Here is a 19,900-nt window from a genome sequence, read left to right as displayed (position 1 = left end):
TATAAGCATTTAGGAAGATTAGTATAAGTCATTAAAACAATTGTCAGTTAGGTACTTACATTATGATATTTATGCAGAATATACGTGAATTATACAATAAACTGAGGCAGTGCATATAGTTTAGAGTTAAAAGCATTTATAGTTGGCATACTTTGACACTGAGTTCAAATACTTGACAAATAATCAGTGTCAGGTCATTAGTGTGTCGGGGTTCGTGTGTCGGCTTCAGGCTCCTATTATCAAAATTAGCTAGCTGTAAAAACAATAGAACTTACCTGAGTCAGGTGTTGACAGACAAAACTGGAAGTAATGAACCGGTAATCCATGGGCACGCGAACTCGTGACATTTTATAAAAGCAACAGTTTTATGTACTGAAGTGGTCGTTTTCAGTCTTTGTCTTAAAATCACATACAAATTGGGTCAGAGAAGGATTTCGCGCCTGCCAATCGAAAAAGCATCAGGCACTTCTTATTACCCACAATGCCCCTACGCACAGTTGCCGCCATTTTGTCACTTGATCCCAAGTTGTGAGCCGACTATTTTGAAAGCAGTTCTCACGCGGTATGTCCAGTAACGACCACAAGGAAGTCAACACAGTGCACTATTCCTGCGTTTGCCCGTGTTATCTGATTCAAGAGACTGGCAATGAGATATACAATAGAAGCTTTGGAGATTCGGATACGTGAAAAATTGAGAACAGCAGCAGTCGTCGATCGCAGCGGGAGAAAAGGAACATTCCACGATCTGGTCAGGTACAGTGTTATTTTCTTGAAATAAGCAATAGCACATGTTATTCGTAATGTTTAACGTAAATAAGTAACTACTACAATACATATGAAATTTTAGACTTGATGGACCTCGGTAAACAAGTGCGTGTCGAATTCTTAGCAAGAGAGATGTATGGCTTCCTTCACCAGTAGAGGACGTAACGTGTACGCGAGACGGTCTCCCGTTACGCGTACAAGTGACTACCTGAGAGGGGGTCACTCATACGCGTGACTCCCTGATCACAGAGAGAGAAATTCTGCATGTCACACAAAAACATGTCTAAAATTGTTATTTGTGAAAATAATTAAACAAAATTTGCTACAGTCATTGACAGATGGTCAAGTTATTGGATGACGTGAATGAAAACATAAAAAGAGGAAATTAAATTGTCAAAAAGTGACAAAAATGTGCAAAATTTGAGCAAAAATTGGCGATATTCAACTGCGAATTTCACCTATGTGCATAATTTTCAGAAACTTACATTTAGTATTTTCTGAAAGCTCATTTATCGTAGATTCATAATATATATGCAGCTTTCGATGCACACCAACGCACACCTGTTTGTTATTGTGTTGAAACATGTTTACTTTCTTCGAAACCGCGCGAATCGTCTCGCGTGTCATTAATGGGAGGTAACTGATGCCTGACTAAATTGCCCAGTCAAAACATCCGTCGTGAGTCTGAGACTGTGTGAAGCGTGCGTAATGTACATGGCAATATTTCTTGCGATATTTTCTGAAAGCTTATTCAACGCAGATTTACCTCGTACATGTACGTGTTCGTGTACATTAACGCACATAGGTGTACAATCGTGTACAAAACAAACCAACCTTCCTCCCACCGCTCGTCACAGACACACACAGCGTCCTCACAATTTCGTTACGCGTACCAGAGACGCTTCCCAGAAGCACGAACAAAAGTAGTCAGTTTTTGACGGCAATTTTCACCTATGTGCACATTTCACACAAACATGATCTTTATATTTTTTGAAAGCTTGTTCCATGCAGATTTACCTCGTATAAGTACTTGTTCGTGTACACGAATGCACATAGGTGTACAATCGCGATGAAACACATCTACTTTCCACCCACCGCTCGTCACAGACACACACAGCGTCCTCACAATTTTGTTACGCGTACGAGAGACGCTACCCAGAAGCACGAACAAAAGTAGTCAGTTTTTGACGGCAATTTTCACCTATGTGCACATTTCACACAAACATGATCTTTATATTTTCTGAAAGCTTGTTCCATGCAGATTTACCTCGTATAAGTACTTGTTCGTGTACACGAATGCACATAGGTGTACAATCGCGATGAAACACATCTACTTTCCACCCACCGCTCGTCACAGACACACACAGCGTCCTCACAATTTCGTTACGCGTACGAGAGACGCTACCCAGAAGCACGAACAAAAGTAGTCAGTTTTTGACGGCAATTTTCACCTATGTGCACATTTCACACAAACATGATCTTTATATTTTCTGAAAGCTTGTTCCATGCAGATTTACCTCGTATAAGTACTTGTTCGTGTACACGAATGCACATAGGTGTACAATCGCGATGAAACACATCTACTTTCCACCCACCGCTCGTCACAGACACACAAACGGCCTCACAATTTCGTTACGCGTACGAGAGACGCTACCCAGAAGCACGAACAAAAGTAGTCAGTTTTTGACGGCAATTTTCACCTATGTGCACATTTCACACGAACATGATCTTTATATTTTCTGAAAGCTTGTTCCATGCAGATTTACCTCGTATAAGTACTTGTTCGTGTACACGAATGCACATAGGTGTACAATCGCGATGAAACACATCTACTTTCCTGCTACTGGCCACAGACACACACACCGCCCTCACAACATCAACAGACGTTCGAGAGGCAAAAGTAGTCGGTTTTGACGACGATTTTCACATATGTGCCAGTTTCATAGAAACATTAACTTAACATGTTCTGAAAGCATATTCAATGCAGATTTACACCATACAAGTACTTGTTCAAGTACACGAACGCACATAGGTGTGGCATCGCGTTGAAACACATCTACTTTCCACCCACCGCTCGTCACAGACACACAAACGGCCTCACAATTTCGTTACGCGTACCAGAGACGCTACCCAGAAGCACGAACAAAAGTAGTCAGTTTTTGACGGCAATTTTCACCTATGTGCACATTTCACACAAACATGATCTTTATATTTTCTGAAAGCTTATTCCATGCAGATTTACCTCGTATAAGTACTTGTTCGTGTACACGAATGCACATAGGTGTACAATCGCGATGAAACACATCTACTTTCCACCCACCGCTCGTCACAGACACACAAACGGCCTCACAATTTCGTTACGCGTACGAGAGACGCTACCCAGAAGCACGAACAAAAGTAGTCAGTTTTTGACGGCAATTTTCACCTATGTGCACATTTCACACAAACATGATCTTTATATTTTCTGAAAGCTTGTTCCATGCAGATTTACCTCGTATAAGTACTTGTTCGTGTACACGAATGCACATAGGTGTACAATCGCGATGAAACACATCTACTTTCCACCCACCGCTCGTCACAGACACACACAGCGTCCTCACAATTTCGTTACGCGTACGAGACGCTACCCAGAAGCACGAACAAAAGTAGTCAGTTTTTGACGGCAATTTTCACCTATGTGCACATTTCACACAAACATGATCTTTATATTTTCTGAAAGCTTGTTCCATGCAGATTTACCTCGTATAAGTACTTGTTCGTGTACACGAATGCACATAGGTGTACAATCGCGATGAAACACATCTACTTTCCACCCACCGCTCGTCACAGACACACACAGCGTCCTCACAATTTCGTTACGCGTACCAGAGACGCTTCCCAGAAGCACGAACAAAAGTAGTCAGTTTTTGACGGCAATTTTCACCTATGTGCACATTTCACACAAACATGATCTTTATATTTTCTGAAAGCTTATTCCATGCAGATTTACCTCGTATAAGTACTTGTTCGTGTACACGAATGCACATAGGTGTACAATCGCGATGAAACACATCTACTTTCCTCCCACTGCTCGTCAGACACTCAAACCTTACCCACAAGATCGTTACGACTACGAGAGACGCCTTTTGCCACGGGAGCAGACCCGGTGCTCAATATGTTCAGTCGCATCAAGTGGTAAGTAACTTCGGAGGACTGCATGATCTTTAATAGTTTAAGCAAAATGTATTCTTGAACACACTGCATGCAGGAATTACCACTCATTTCCTTAAGTTTTATGTCATTGTCATCAACACGTAATGTTATAGAAATGCGATTTCTCCACTTTTAAACAGATGACGTGAATGTGATAAAAAAAAGAGTTATTTAGACGGAGATTTATGTATTCATATATATTGTTTCCAGTCTAAGTAAACTTAGCCTCAGTACTTTTCCTTACGCTCCATTACTGAGTCTAACAAAACCTTATGGGAGGTCGCGTCAGGTAACCTTTGGGACTGACCAATCAGAACACAGCTTTCCAAATCGCGAAAGTGGACATTCGCACACACCTTTTGAACTTTTTATCTCGAAAAGGTTCGTACCCGAACGATTCCGAATGTTATTTAGCGTATGATCGCTTCTGGGTGATTCACACGGCGCACATTACAACCATGACAACAGAGTTAACTGTCTCCGAAAACAGTGTTTTGGCAATATTCAAGGGATCTCATCTTGCAGAAATATTAGCCAATGGTCACCATGTAAACAGAAACCCCAAAGCGTATATATCGCAGGTCAAATATCTGTATTTTCTGCGGATTGTTGTTTGTGGAGAGATCTGTGCCCCTAAGTAGTAGCCGTTGTCTGATTGGTTAAATCTATATAACCGTCTCGCTATTGATTGGACGGTCATAGGTCGCTCAAAGGTTGCCTGATGCGACCTTCTGCTAGGTTTTGTTAAACTCAGTGGTGGTGTTTAAGGAATAACATTGAGACTGAGTTTACTTAGACTGACATTGTTTCAAAGCTGTATTATTAGTCAACTGCAGCAATAAAATCAGTCGAGCCATCCCTGTTACACACGGAAGATGCCACTTCCCTGAGCAGATTTTGCTCACCTACATATCAACTGAATTTTTGTCACAACTGAATAAACATGATTCTGTCTTTTACCAGCTTAACAACACCAAACAAAATAGTTAGCATTTAATTGTGTGTTTTTAAGTTTACCACGGACGATAAAAGCATCGTAAGCAGGAAACTGCACAGTGGCTGGCAGTGTCCACAAGACAGCCGTGTCAACTGTCTGCAAATATGCTGTCTCCAAACCCAATAAATGGGTATCCAGTCTCCTACCTGTATATTCAGGGCTAATCAACTGCAGTCATAAACTACGCCTGACTGCATCCTCTTCATTCCGGCTTAATCATTGTTGGAAAACAGTGTCGTGTGTGATATTGCATAATCTGTGTGAAATTTATTTGTGTTTCATTCTGTCAGGGGACAAATACAATTCGCCGTACTGAAGAATTTTGAACATGCACCTGTGTCCGAGAATATATAACTACTTCCATAGTTATACTAAATACATATAAAACATTCAGTGAAAGGTTACGTAATAATGACAAATAATGCAAAACTCCCTGGTACACACATATTTCTTCATTCTGCAGATGATGGCTGAAAAGGCTGTCCAAACCAACATGCTGGACTGTAGCTGGGTCTGGTTGTCTTCCCCTGTCCATGCTGTCGTCCAGGAAGGAAAACCCTTCCTATTTCACGCATATACATAAAATATATATTTCTGTGTTGGCTTTGAATGTATTGTTTTTATCTATGAATACTGTTTAAATCATCTACCAAAGTAAAAGATAGGAAAGCCGATGATAGTGTTGACAACGACGCACAGCACTTTCAAGTACTCTTCGAAGATAATCAGTACAAGAATAACTCCTTCATACCAAAACAGAACACTTTGAAAAGCATTATAACATTAAGCAATAAAAATCTGTTTATAAGTCGTCGATCAGTAATGCTATGGACAATATTTTGAGTTTGTAATCATCTGGAACAATTTTATTCCTTTCTTCCTCATAAATATGTCATCTCATTATCACGTGAGAGATCGTTATCACGTGATCAGTTCAATCGGAATGAAGTAAGAAAACGCTATTTTGCCCCCTCCACGCGACTTGAATATTTGTCACCACAAAATAAACATTTCTGTGGCCTTTCACAGATTATCAAACACAAACAGGAAACGGAATACATATAATTAGCATTTAATTATGTGTTTTCAAGCTATCATAAAATATACCTCGAACGACAAAGGCACCGTAAACAGGAAATTGCACAATCGCCCCCCGTGTCCACCAGATAGCCGTGTAAACTGTCTGCAAACTCATTAGATGTACACACCCTGAAGTAACGTGCTGTACTGCATCACACCTGTTGCCTGTCTCCACCTGTATATGCAGTGATACCCAACTACAGTCATTAACTATGCCTGGCCGCGTTCGGCCCAGCCTTCACTCCAGTGTCACGTGTGTGATACAATAAATTGCGTAATCCAAATGAAAGTTAATTGTGTTGCATTCGGCCAAAAAGATGAACCAAGACAAGCACAATTCGCCGCACTGATGTATTTGAAATATGTACCTGTGTTTCATAACCATAGCTGTACTACATACTGTGATACATCTAAAACATTCAGTGAAAGCTTCATACATTTTCGTTTTTATAACAAATAATGCAATGTTCTCAGGAATGTGCGTGTTCCCTCATTCTGCTGACTCCTGGCGGAAACGGGCATTTGGCCGTTCCCAGTCCAACGCAGCATGCAGGATTATACACGGGGCTGGTTGTCTTCCACTGGCCATGCTGTCTTCCAGGAACGAAAACCTTTTCTGTTTCAAGCATATACATAGAATATGTGTAAACAAGAAAGTCCCAGTTTTTACCTGAAGTAGATCTGGTAATGTGTGTTGTTAGTTTTGTTGTAGAAAGGGTATGTATGCAAATACGTATGTATTCGATCTAATTGAAGTTGCCTGTATGTGTACAGGGTAAGTGAAACAACACATTCTTACCTGAATATACTGTGCACACTGAAGGGGATGGAGGAATGATGTCTTCCAGGATGAGGGATGTTACGTAAATCGCCGACATGATGCACAATTCTTCAGAAAATGATGATTTGTAGACTTAACATGATCTTACCGAATGCGTAATGTATCCGCCAGGTCATATGGAGTTTGATCGAAAGAGGGGGCGAAAGATATTACAACCTGCAGGGGGCGTTATGTTTCCTTATTTAAATTTGTATTTTCGTACTTTTTTCATTTCGAAATTATGTCACAAAGTGTGATTTCTTTTTTTAAATGCCTTTATCAAATCATGTCAATTTCCGAAGGCATAAATTAGGTTCAAGTTACTTATATGCATTTTCATGATCAACAAGTCATCATTCGCAAGCTGGACCGTACAGAGGAACACCATCCTCAACTTGCAATAAGCAAACACGAGATCAGTGAGCCGCTTGAGCGGCTCACCAGAAACCTTATAACAGTTACCGTCTAATTAGTTTGTTTTCTTCCCAACTTCTGTCATTTTACACAATGCACATCTATTTACGGTGGTCTTAAAAGAAACATCATTTCTCTTTCAAGAGGTTCAGAAACGTTTGCATTTGGTTCGGTTTGGTAAGACTACAAATCTGTTTGCTGTAATCGTCTTGGCAATGAAGTATTGCAGATTCATACCCGTGCAGATATTCAGAGAGATATGCATCATAGCCTAATTTTCATACATCAATAACATTTTTTCAGATGTGTTTACAAAATAGTGTGTATACCGATGAAACTGCATGCTCACTTCGTTCGGATAACACCTCACATACGAGGGGTTCACGCTTCATTTGATTGGCTGAAACAGTCGCGCACGTTTACAGGGACTGTATGTTCTGTAAAACAGCATGCACGGCTAATGCGGGCATAAACTGATATGTACTCTGGAAGATACGATATCCACATGTCAACACCATGAGCTGTAATGAAATATCGAAGCAGGTATTTTAGTATAACACTAATTTTGATCAGTACGAGATGTCAGCTTTGGCTGGCACCGCGAGTCCCTTTTTTCAGTGTGCTGTGTGGAGTTACACAATGGACGTACGTCACTTCCGAAAAATATGCAAATGATTTAATAGTTTTCGCAGGATTACTTTTGACGAAATTGGCAAAGTTTTGATTCATGCAAGATGCGGTAGGGGTCGTATTAGTTTCAAAATATTCTGTAACTTTCTGCAAGATGAATACGTTGACATTTCCACCAGTAATACATTCAAATGAAATAAATCACCTTTTCATGAGCGATGAGTTGATTTTTGTGTAATTGGCATGTGTAAACAGCCGACCTTGGGCGTGGTATTCTGCTTTCCCGATGTTTTCACGTGCCGAAAAAATCGAAAATACAGAGGCCAAGTATGCATCAACCTAGGATGATTGTAAATATTTTGTCGGACAAACAACTTGTATTCTGCAGGTTGTAATCTGTTCAGTGCAAATGACGAAAGCGTGGCATCCGAGATCGAAAAACCTGTTCATTCACGACTGTCAAGTACCCCACCACCCTTGGGGATTTTACGGGACGCTTTAATTACCCTGCATCGTGTTCGCACCCAATCGAGGTGGTTCCACGGTGATTGAATTAATTAGGGGGAAGCGCTTCAGTTAGTACCGCGGAGCGCACCGTCTCGCGGACAAGAGACGATAGGCCGTCTCGCGTACACGTTACGTCTCGGACTGTTCACTCAGCACTCGGTTAATTCAAGAACTCAATATTACTGTGATTTGGATCAGCTCACACACGATTAAAATGGTTCAGTGTGTTAATGAATGAAAAATTATCTTTGCAAGAAAAATAATAAATCACAAATATCTCTAGTATATTATTGCCAATGTGCTTGTAACGACTCAAAATATCTTCAAACGTATTTATAAATACGAATATTTTTATAAGAAATTCTTTTCATATTGCTTTTGATATTTGCACGTTTGAAAACAATGTAGTCGGGGATAGTGTGTCATTTTGCATTTATAGATTAGGGATTCTCTGACAAGATTTGGTGCATTGTTTGAGTGAAATTTCAAAATTGAAAATTCACAATGTTTTCAAACTAATAGTGAATATTTTTATATTATTGATTTATGAGATAATTTAGATTTGCCATCTGATGTAAGTAGTGTTTTGCTTATCATATCAAGATTTAACGAACTCTGAATGAAGAAATGTGGATTGTGTTAGTCCCACAGAAAAGGTTACGAAGAGTTTTTGATATAAAGAATGGGTAAACAATGATGGATTGCCAACCCAAAATAGTATATGAATTTGCTGACCTGGATTCTTTTCATCTAGCATATTCTACACTTTGCAAATTGATATTTATTCTTTTTATTCGACACTTTATTGTTATCAAGAGTGCAATATGACAAGTTCCTGACTTTTTTAATCGATGCATTTATACGTTTCCAGCTTAAAGGAGGGCAGTGTTGGAAAAACTGAAGAAGGCAGCCAGGACCAACTCATTTTGACATACAAAAGGTACGTATAACCTGAACCGTCCAGTACATAATGTACATACAACATAACCAAATAATGTAAGTCCTAGGAATCAGTAAAAATGCATGGCGCATGTCACTATTCTTGTAACATCCAACTGGAAAGATGTTTCACTTATAGTTATGCATCATGCACATGTCTCCTTTCAGAAGCTTTTTGATGGGTTTGGATGAACAAGATGGATCACTTAAGAGGGTGTGGGGAAAGCAGAGGCCCACGGCTTGTACGCAAAGAACGGCAAAAAGTTCAGAGTAAGTAAACGTATTCTAGTCATTTTACATCTTGCAGAGATTAAACATTTTAAGGAAACCTTTAAAATATCAAGTTAATTTAGATTCTTTCTATGTACATTCAAGGAATTTCAAAATGAACACTGTTTAAAAAGTGCAATTTATCCTTTAAAAAATACTGCTTAAAAAGTTTTAAATATTATGCAGCACATTATGCTGCAGCGTATGCTTGTGACCCCATATTCATAGCTTGTCTGCCTGAATGACTCCACATTATTGGTTAAGAAAACATGTCTTTTCACAATAACGGATAAATCGTAGTTCTATACTCATAATGTGCATTGTAAGTAACACTCAGAAAATAAATTATGGCTTTCAAAGGCGAATTTCTTCATGTCTCTGCACTCTATCATATATCAATAAACTGTTCTGCGATTGAAACTTTTGATGTCAAATGCTCAGTTTATACTTTTTGATCTCTTCGCTTATGGGACATGGAGTTCAGTGTATTTCACCTCAAGCAATGTTTGACCGTTTTCTTTTCTCTAGCCATGGATGTCGTAGACGAATGCTTGTTTGTACTGATAGTTTTTTTTCTAAATTTCAGAAGCTGGAAAGCAGGAAGGCTGTGAAACGATTGACTGGCTGGAGGAGAAGAAGCACATAGTTCTTCCTCTCTTGGGGAAAGAGCTAACATTTTTCAAACTAGGAAGCCAAGTGATATGGGCTGGTCTACAGTGTGTTTAAGAAAAATATTCTGTACTCACTGCTAATTATTCCCTTGCTTTTGTTTCATTTACTAACTTGAATATTCCGAATATTGTTTGTTTACAAACATATTGTTGAATATAAATAAACTTTTAATGAATTTGTGTATTATTCTGTTGTTTGTCATCCTGAAGCCTTTTACCATTATGCAATTGTATAAAATATCTGATTTGCTACATGTGAGACATGAAACAACATCTTTTCCGGAGGACCGGGGTAAAGGGCCGACACGAGCAAGTTTCAGTTCATGGAAACTAGGTATTAAACTAGGTTGGAAACTACAACACGGAAACGTGTTGAAACCTACAGTAAACTCACACATGGAAACCAGGTTGAAACCTGCAATAAACTCATACATGGAAACCAGGTTGAAACCTACAGTAAACTCACACATGGAAACCAGGTTGAAACCTGCAATAAACTCATACATGGAAACCAGGTTGAAACCTACAATAAACTCATACATGGAAACCAGGTTGAAACCTACAATAAACTCATACATGGAAACCAGGTTGAAACCTACAAGAAACTCGTACATGAAAACCAACTGGATCCCGCTTGGAGGAGTGGGTAATGAAACGAACTGGAAACCATCCTGAAATGGTGCAGTTTCAGTTGCATGGAAACCACAATGAAACTATAGGAAACTCCCTGGAAACCAACTGGAAATGTTGGTTTCCATGACGTTTCTTCTCGGTTTCAGTGTTCCGGAAACCAGCTTATTTTTGCTGTGATAGGTGTTTGCGTGTGTTCATGTGGCCACCATCTGGGGTTGTGACAACACTGAAAGAGTCTGCACACAAGCTGACTCCAAGGTTTTTATACACCCGGTCACAGGTGGGCTCGATCCCGACACCTCAACCTCGCTGGATCACTAACCTGGCGCTTTAGCTAGCTCGCCCACCGCTCTGCAGGCTTAGTGAGTGAGTGAGTGAGTGAGCGAGTTTAGTTTTACGCCACATTCAGCAATATTCCAGCAATATGACGGCGGTCTGTACATGATCCAATCCGGACCAGACAATCCAGTGATCAACAACATGAGCATCGACCTGCGCAACTGGGAACTGATGACACGTGTCAACCAAGTCAGCGAGTCTGATCACCCGATCGAAATCTAGACTTGCTTCACTCAGGGCTTTAGCATTGCAGAGAGGGCTAGGCGCGGTAGGGAAAATAATGCGGCTCAGGGACTGTGGGACAGACTAGTCCCTCGGTAAGACCCACAATATTTACACGTATACACAGGAGCATTAATTAAGCGCCACCCATTTTCATGCTATAAGACTGTTTAACGCAATACAATGGTCATTCATGATATGGAAACCAAACACATGGTTATAATTTCGTTAACTGAACCACCTAAAGTGTCAATCCATCAACTACCAACACTGCTGGTACTTTCAGCTGTAATTTATTGAAGGTCATGTGGGGGCACTAAAACGTTATCAATAATCATGTCCAAAACTATGGTCACACAGACAATGTCTGTGTTCCAAGTTCTCAAAAAAAAGTTAACTTTTCAATCCTAAGCCAAGAGTAATGGTGACATCAGTGTTTGGTGTATCCTCCCCTCGCACAGATTACTGCTGCAACCCTCCTCTTCATGCTGGAAATCAGCTCATCATTGGAATAATCTGCCATTCCTCCTGAAGAACCTGGGCTAATTCCTGTAGATTCTGAAAAGGCGGATCTCTTACTTGACCTGGACGCCCCAGATGGTCCCATAAATGCTCAACTGGGTTGAGATCAGGGCTTCTCGCAGGCCAAGGTAATCTGTCAAATACGTTGTTCTGCATGTATACGATAACAGCTCTGGAACGATGGGGCCTAGCATTATCGTCCATAAATACTGACCGACTGGCGAGGGACAACAGCAGCGTCCAGTACTTCCTGTTGGTATCTCTGACCATTGAATGTCCCTCGAATGGTGATAAGATTCAGCTTTCAGTCAAAGGAGGTCCACCCCACGCAATTACAAAGCCACCGTCCAAGGGTTCAGCTGAATAGATCATCCGCTGTTGATAAGCCTCATTCTCCAAACTCGCCAACGGCCATCAGTAACACGAAGAAGAAAACTGCTTTCTTCGGAACAAAGGATCCTACGCCATGTCCTCAGATAGTGGTTTTGCCGTTGATTACACCACGCCAAACGTTGAGCCTTGTATCTATCAGTGAATGAGGAAGGTCTGATTGGACGACGTGAACAGAGTCCAGCGGACCAGAGCCTCCTTCGAATGGTGCTGGTTGAGAGACGAACACCCACTCTTCATTGTTCCCTGAGATCTTTGGCATTGGTCATGGGTCTGCGTCTCCCTAGGCGAACTAGGGCAATGTCAACACGGGGAGTGGTCTTTCTCGGCCTTCTTGATCGTGACATAACCAGTGGCTGCATGTTTCCTTACGAGGCGACTAATTAATGACAGTGTGATTGATATTCAATCTGGACCCAATGCTGCGACAGGACAAACCAGCTTCATGCATACCAATAATCTGCCATCTGGTATTTTCAGAAAGCCCACGCCTCGGCATGTCCAAAAAAGTTCAATTTCAGCACTGTTCACTTATTGATGCGTCGATAAGAAAGCAATGAGAATACGTCATTTCGCCTTGTTATACACCTCAATCGCTTGTACCATGACAGAACATTAGCATGAAAAGCATGCATTTGAGTCAGCACGTGAATTTCATGCTAACTGCATTTGTATTTAGATATAAATGGTTGACTTCTCTGTTTTGATCCCTTTTTGTTACAATCAGAGACCATATACCGGTATAATGTCTCTGTTACCATCTACAATTACTTTTGGTGGTACTTAATTAATGCTCATGTGTAAATATGTCGTATATTGACGTATTTGTCTTGGATTGAATTGTAAAGGTATCAGTAACACTGCTTCAGATCAAACCATATCACCCACGAAAGAAGCGTAAATTGTTATAGAGAATCTCACCCAAGTGTATTTGGATAACAAAAAATATCACCAGGAGTTGATAAAGTTACAATAATTATTCCAACTTTAATAAACCTGTGTTGATTTCTTTGCTGAGGATATGAGGATGAGATTCTATTCATAAAAAAATCACTCTTTATTCGTTTTTAATGAACAATGTATCATCCTGGGTTGATTTGGTCGTATCCGGTGAACAGTAGAAAGACCAGTTGTAGGTGTGAAACTGTAATTCCACCACACACGCTTGTTGATTACCTGGCTGTTCTATTAGCAAGTCATGTGAATAAAGATGCAGGAAGGATTATCTGTATTGGCATGCGTTTCTAATCTAGCGAAAAATATTAAACTCCTTCTGACTAATTGTGTTGCTTGTATCATTTTTGACATAGATCCAGTTGCTTTGATTCAAAACTATATCTTAACAATAGAGATGAAGAATTTTCTCTCTCCATCCATCCATCTGTCTGGTGTATGTTACATCCTTGTGGCATATGTCACATCCACGAGTGTAATGTTCTTCAATGTGCCTAGTGCGGGCAGGGGGGTTTCCCTTTTGATCAGGACTCATGAAAATCCAGGCACCAATAGGTCTTCAGCAAACCCATGCTTGCCATGACCCATGAAAATCCAGGTTAGAATAGGTCTTCAGCAAATCTATGCTTGCCACAAAAGGCAACTAACGGGATCGGTGGTCAGACTCGTTGACCTGGTCGACATGTTATTGGTTCCCGATTGCGCAGATCGATGCTAAAAGTGTTGATCACTGGTTTGTCTGGTCCAGACTCGACTGTTACCAGACAGCCGCCATATGGCTAGAACATTGCCGAGTGTGGCGTAAAACTAAACTCACTCACTCACCCGTTTGGATCAGACAACACAGAGCAATGCCCACAGTTTAACTTTCCTCAACAAACTAAATAAATATCCCCCTGAATCACTGTGAAAATTATAAAGTTTACAAAAAAAACTTGATTGTTGTCTTTTGGGATTATGATGCTGAAGAGAAATACTTTATGTATTCTCCAAGTACAAAGATACCATCATGTTGACTAAACTTCTTTTCATTATCAAGGATTTTATGATTTTAACTTACAGGACTGGCATGCCTTTTAAATTCCTTGAAGTTTTTAAAAGATACTTTCAATCTAGTGTCCCCATATGCTCCAAGTATTTTTTGAAACTTAAAAATACAACACACTGCCCCATCTCTAAACTTCACGGTTAGTGGTCAAATGTAACATGTCATATTTGGCATTACACGTTGTCATGAAGTACATGTTCTATCACTTATGTCATGTCAAATGCCATGCATGAATTGAATTGAGTCAGCCACCTAATTGGTAGCAAACAAATTCAATGATCCCCCTTCGGATACAGCTTTTTGAGAAAGGGGGAGGGGGCAATGCACACTATTGAGAAAAAGGGTGATGTGTGCGTGAGTGTGTGTGTGTGTGTGTGCACGCATTCGCTCTCACCCACTATATTTTCACCTGAGTTTCAATGGTCATTTAACAAAATTTCAGGACTAAAGGTGGGTTGGGTGCGCATGCCCTCACCCCTCTCCTGGACCCGCCTACGTCCACTCCACCATCACAACATAAACGAAAATGAAAGTTGGACAACTGGTAGGTAGTGATACTGATTAATGTTCCATCATTTGATTAACAATAAGGGTAAGGGCCAGGGTGGTGTTAGAGTTTGGGGGAGGGTGGCTGCGGGTTTCAAATTTCACCATTCATCAAAACAAACTGAAAAAGTCATATTTATTACTGAAAGAAACAGTACTGAAATTATCGGTACAAAATATTCTCATGATGAGAAAAATCATAATTTGCTCTCACTACGTAAAACATATACAGAGTTGAGAGTGAGACAATCATAATCACATGTGATACTGATTACATAATAAACTTCCAGTAATAGAGTCTTCCTCATTAAATCATGCTACTCACACTTTGCTAAGGTTCATATAATTTCACAACTTTACACTTGGAGACAGTATGCATTTAAAACTGGATAAATAACTATACGGTTGCCCCTCTTTAGGCAAACACACTTTAATCTAACCGTAAGTACTTGATACATCAGACAGAAGCATGTCAAGCAGATATGGGATCCACAAGATGCAATGACACGATGAAACCTAGGACTCATGCTTATTATAAACTTAGGTAAATATTCAAAACCAAATTTGACCTGACACAATAAGTTTCTGTTGCATCCATGATTTGATCCACAGTCAGGGGTTCAAATATTTTTCTTTTAAAGTCACTTGCCACAGGGCAAGAGCCTTTAAGAAAGTAACTTGTCCGGACTAATTTACCACATGCCCTGATTTTTATGACATAATCATGATGACGTAATTATGAAAGAATAAATCAACATGGTATTTGATGTTAATATTTAGTGGACTATGTATTAAGAAGTGATAAATAGCACAGAAAGAAAACTCTACTTTATTATCATTGTGAAATTTAATAGCTACATTTTGAACAGTCATAAAATCCAAGTTTACTTGCAACTTGAAAGCCGAAATTATCTGGTAGCCCATGGTCAAGTAAGATAGCATTAGTTGATTTGCCCAAAATGAAAACTGACTTGTACAAAGCATGAGGCAATGGGATTTTTGATCCCTTGATAGCAAAGTGTGAGTAATATAAATTCCCTTACAAGGAGCACAGTTTATAAGCTGAATAGATTTTGTTTGTTAGTTTGTTATTTAATGCTGCACTCAGACATATTACAGCTGTATGGCAGTGGTCTGTAAAATAATCCAGTCTGGACCAGACAATACAGTGACCAACAGCACAAGCATTGATCTACAGAACTGGGATACGATGACATTAGTCAACCAAGTCAGGGAGACTGAAAACCTGATCCTGTAAGTGGCCTGTTATGACAAACATGTTGCTGAAGATCAATTCCAACCTGTATCTTCAAGGGTATTGTGTATTTGTAACTTTGTGTAAAAGTAATTTAGTGAGTATTAGGTTTGATAACAGTATAAATCATATGTTTTGCCCCAAATCAAATAGTTTTGTTTGGTTAGACTACAACAAACAAATGGAACAGATCAACACAAATGACAATAATAATAATGGTAAAGATTGCTATGACAACAAGTGTGACAATAAATATGACAAGGAAAGAGATGCTATCAGTCAGAGATGTAATGTGTATGCGAGACCTCCTATTATCCCTTGTTAATGAGATGGGTGTGTTCTGGGAGTACTAAGTGAAGCCGTTGATCCTGATTAATGCAATGAAATGCGGTGTGAAAGCTGCAGTGTCTCTAACACCTCTGTCTACAGTGTGTGACCTGCAGTGTCTCTGAAACATCTGTCTAAAGTGTGTGACCTGCAGTGTCTCTAAAACCTCTGTCTGCAGTGTGTGACCTGCAGTGTCTCTGAAACATCTGTCTAAAGTGTGTGACCTGCAGTGTCTCTAAAACCTCTGTCTGCAGTGTGTGACCTGCAGTGTCTCTGAGACATCTGTCTAAAGTGTGTGACCTGCAGTGTCTCTAAAACCTCTGTCCACAGTGTGTGACCTGCAGTGTCTCCAAAACCTCTGTCTACAGTGTGTGACCTGCAGTGTCTCTAATACATCTGTCCACGCCATGTAACCTTCAGCGTCTCCAACACCTCTTTCTACTGTGTGTGACCTGCAGTGTCCTTAAAACCTCTGTCTAAATTGTGTGACTGACAGTGTCTCTAAAACCACTGTCTACAGAGTGTGATCTGCAGTGTCTCTGGACCCTGTCCACAGTGGGTGACCCGCAGTGTCTCTGAAACCTTTGTCTACAGTGTGTGACCGGCAGAGTCTCGGAAACCTCTGTCTACAGTGTGTGACCTGCAGTGTCTCTGTAGTGATGAGGAATCAGAAAACTCCTTCCTACAGAAACTGCAGACATATGGTTTCTCCCCAGTGTGCGAGCGTTCATGACGTTTCAAACTGGCAGCGATAGCAAAAGCTTTCCCACATTCATGACACTTATGCTGTTTCTCACCACTGTGACTCTTGATGTGGAGTCGGAGGCTGGAGGAATAGGGGAATTTCTTATCACAGATGTGACACGAATATGGCTTTTCTCCGGTGTGAACGGTACTGTGAGCTTTCAGACTCGAAGCTACCGTGAATGTCTTCTCACAGATGTCACACTTGTACGGCTTCAAGCCTGTGTGGATTCTTGAATGTGTGGAAAGTTTTTCCACATCAGTGAAAGCTTTTCCACAAGTGTCACATTTAAATGCTTTCACCTTGTTATGTATCTTACGATGTCGCGTCATGTGAGGGAGGTCCACAAATTCTTTACCGCAGACTTCACAAGGATATGGCTTCTCCCCCGTGTGGAACCGGATATGGGAGTTGAGACTAGTGGAAGCCTTGAATTCCTTGGCACAGATCCCACATTTGAAAGGCTTTACCCCAGAATGCGTTCTCAGATGGACATTCAGATGTCCGGACTCCTTAAACGCTTTTCCACACAAATCACACTGATAAGGCTTTTCACCTGTGTGTACTCGGATGTGTTTCCGAAGCCTACCCTTCTCTGTGAATGACTTATTACAGGTTGGGCAGGTGTAAGGCTTTTCTCCAGTGTGAGTACGAATGTGTTTCTGGAGGTGTCCGGACTCCATGAAACACTTTCCACATAGTTCACATTTAAAGGGTCGTTCTCCCGTGTGTGTTCGGACATGCCTCTGCAGACTTCCTGTCTCTGAGAATCTCCGGCTACAAATGTCACAACTATAAGGCTTCTCCCCTGTATGAATCCTGTTGTGAGTCTTCAGATGGCTGGACACAGAAAAACATTTTCCGCAAACTTCACATTTATATGGTTTGTTCCCTGGTACTCTCTTCGGAGGTTTATATTTGACTTTACTGCTGTCCAAAGGATCTGTGACTTTAGTAAATTGAGTAATTTGTCTGAATTTTGGCGTCTTTTTAGCTTCCTCAGAATCTGAATTTGGTCGATCTGACTTCTCCCTCTTGTCACCTTTTGAAAGCATTTCGTTGATAATGTCTTCTTCCTCAGCTTCATAATCAGGATCACTGTCCTCATCATCTGAATCTTCATCATCATCCTCATCCTCATCTTCATCATCCTCCAAGCCCTCACTCACTCTCTGACCTGAGATTCTACCCTGAACGTTTGCTTGGGGGGAAGCATCAGCAGGTGCTTGAGTCTCACTCACTGCAGCGTCATTATTTAGGTACACATCGTTAACGTGACCTGCTGAATGCTGCAGAGACCCATTGTGAATGCCCTCCATTGTAAAGGAGGACATGTTGACCTCTGGGTCATGCTTGTCACGGACATCAACTGCTACAAGGGACAAAATGTCTAAGCCATGTTTCTCTGTGGATACTGTTCCCAGAGTTCTTTCCCTTTGCTGGCAGCTCAAGGGTAGTATATCCCCTTGGGTTAGAGGAGGTTCAACAGCGCACTGCATTATACAACAGACAATACAAACTGCATTGTACCTAAGACCCTTTGTGCTGTTGTGTGCTGACAAAGTATTCACAGCAATCTGTCTTTTGAAGAGACGAGTTGGTTGTATGGTTGAATTCTGAAAAGTAAACAAGATTTATGGGTATATCTGAGGTTTGTCAATAAATATATGGGCGAGGAAATGCTAACATTTATCATATCTTGCAGCTTTCATTAATTTGTGAGAGAGCTCCTGTTTCTTAAACCTCCTTTACTTTACTAGTGTTAAATAACTAAATCACAACATGTATATGGCTGGTGATACAGTCATCATGATCAGTTTGAGTGGACACCGATGTTGAGAACTGAACTTATGTTTTCGTGACATCTGCATGCTTTAACCATAAGGCTAACCAGCCCCACCCCCGTGTTTAGTTTTTAGTTTGAATCATGACCCTGGAAAACAAGACAATATCACATGCTTAAACCTCCTTTACTTTACTAGTGGGTTGATGTCATGTGAACAATGAGCATTAAAACAGTTTTCAGTATACACTTGACAGACAAGACAGAAATTCCATTTTACTTGTTTGTATGTACCGTTACATACCAGTCAGTGAAAAATTATCATCAGATTATGTTTTAGTAGACCATAGATTATAATCAGCATTTTTTTAACACAAAGACACTGTAAATACTTGTATGACGTCTCACAGTTTTAAGTCTGAGTAGTGTCGATAAAAATTACATTTGTCAAGTGATGTGATATTAAGCGGCCAAAAGCAGTGATAACATATTACTTGTTTGATTGCTTCTCTAAAACATGTTCAGACAACAAGACCGTTAACATAATGTATTTGACGCATGCAAAAAATATCACTAACTTCGGGAGATTAACTTTTACCGTTGCATTCCAGATAATCATGACCCATCATTTGTTTCGTTTCCCTGACTGACAGCCCGGAAACATTTACATGGTTAACTCCCTTGGCTAAAAATGGCTCAAGCTCCACTGCAGTGCTTAACTATCCTCACCCTTTCTTACACAGCGCCGCGCTGTACGAAGCTCGACGCTCAGTGTTTGAGGTCCGCTATGGGTTGTGTAATTCCCTGATATTCTATTATTTGCACATAAGTACATATGGAAGGACACTGCG

The 19,900-nt window shown here is 40.4% G+C and overlaps 2 protein-coding genes across 2 annotated transcripts; one reads left to right on the top strand and one right to left on the bottom strand.

Moving 5' to 3' along the window:
- The first annotated feature begins 510 nt into the window (after positions 1 to 510).
- LOC137298735 (uncharacterized) lies at positions 511 to 10,465 on the top strand. Its single transcript, XM_067831015.1, has 4 exons — positions 511 to 753; positions 9,277 to 9,345; positions 9,513 to 9,614; positions 10,201 to 10,465. The coding sequence occupies exons 1-4, from the start codon at positions 647 to 649 to the stop codon at positions 10,223 to 10,225; spliced, it is 303 nt and encodes a 100-aa protein (XP_067687116.1). The 5' UTR covers positions 511 to 646; the 3' UTR covers positions 10,226 to 10,465.
- Positions 10,466 to 16,772: 6,307 nt separating this feature from the next.
- LOC137298725 (zinc finger protein ZFP2-like) lies at positions 16,773 to 19,723 on the bottom strand. Its single transcript, XM_067831005.1, has 4 exons — positions 19,648 to 19,723; positions 17,104 to 18,882; positions 16,878 to 16,906; positions 16,773 to 16,830 (listed from the first exon to the last, which is right to left on the bottom strand). The coding sequence occupies exons 1-2, from the start codon at positions 19,666 to 19,668 to the stop codon at positions 17,110 to 17,112; spliced, it is 1,794 nt and encodes a 597-aa protein (XP_067687106.1). The 5' UTR covers positions 19,669 to 19,723; the 3' UTR covers positions 16,773 to 16,830; positions 16,878 to 16,906; positions 17,104 to 17,109.
- Positions 19,724 to 19,900: the final 177 nt, after the last annotated feature.

This window comes from Haliotis asinina, chromosome 1 (genome assembly GCF_037392515.1).
Source record: "Haliotis asinina isolate JCU_RB_2024 chromosome 1, JCU_Hal_asi_v2, whole genome shotgun sequence".
NCBI lineage: Eukaryota > Metazoa > Mollusca > Gastropoda > Lepetellida > Haliotidae > Haliotis > Haliotis asinina.
Note: the sequence above shows the minus strand (reverse complement) of the source record. Positions and strands in the feature narration are given on the sequence as shown.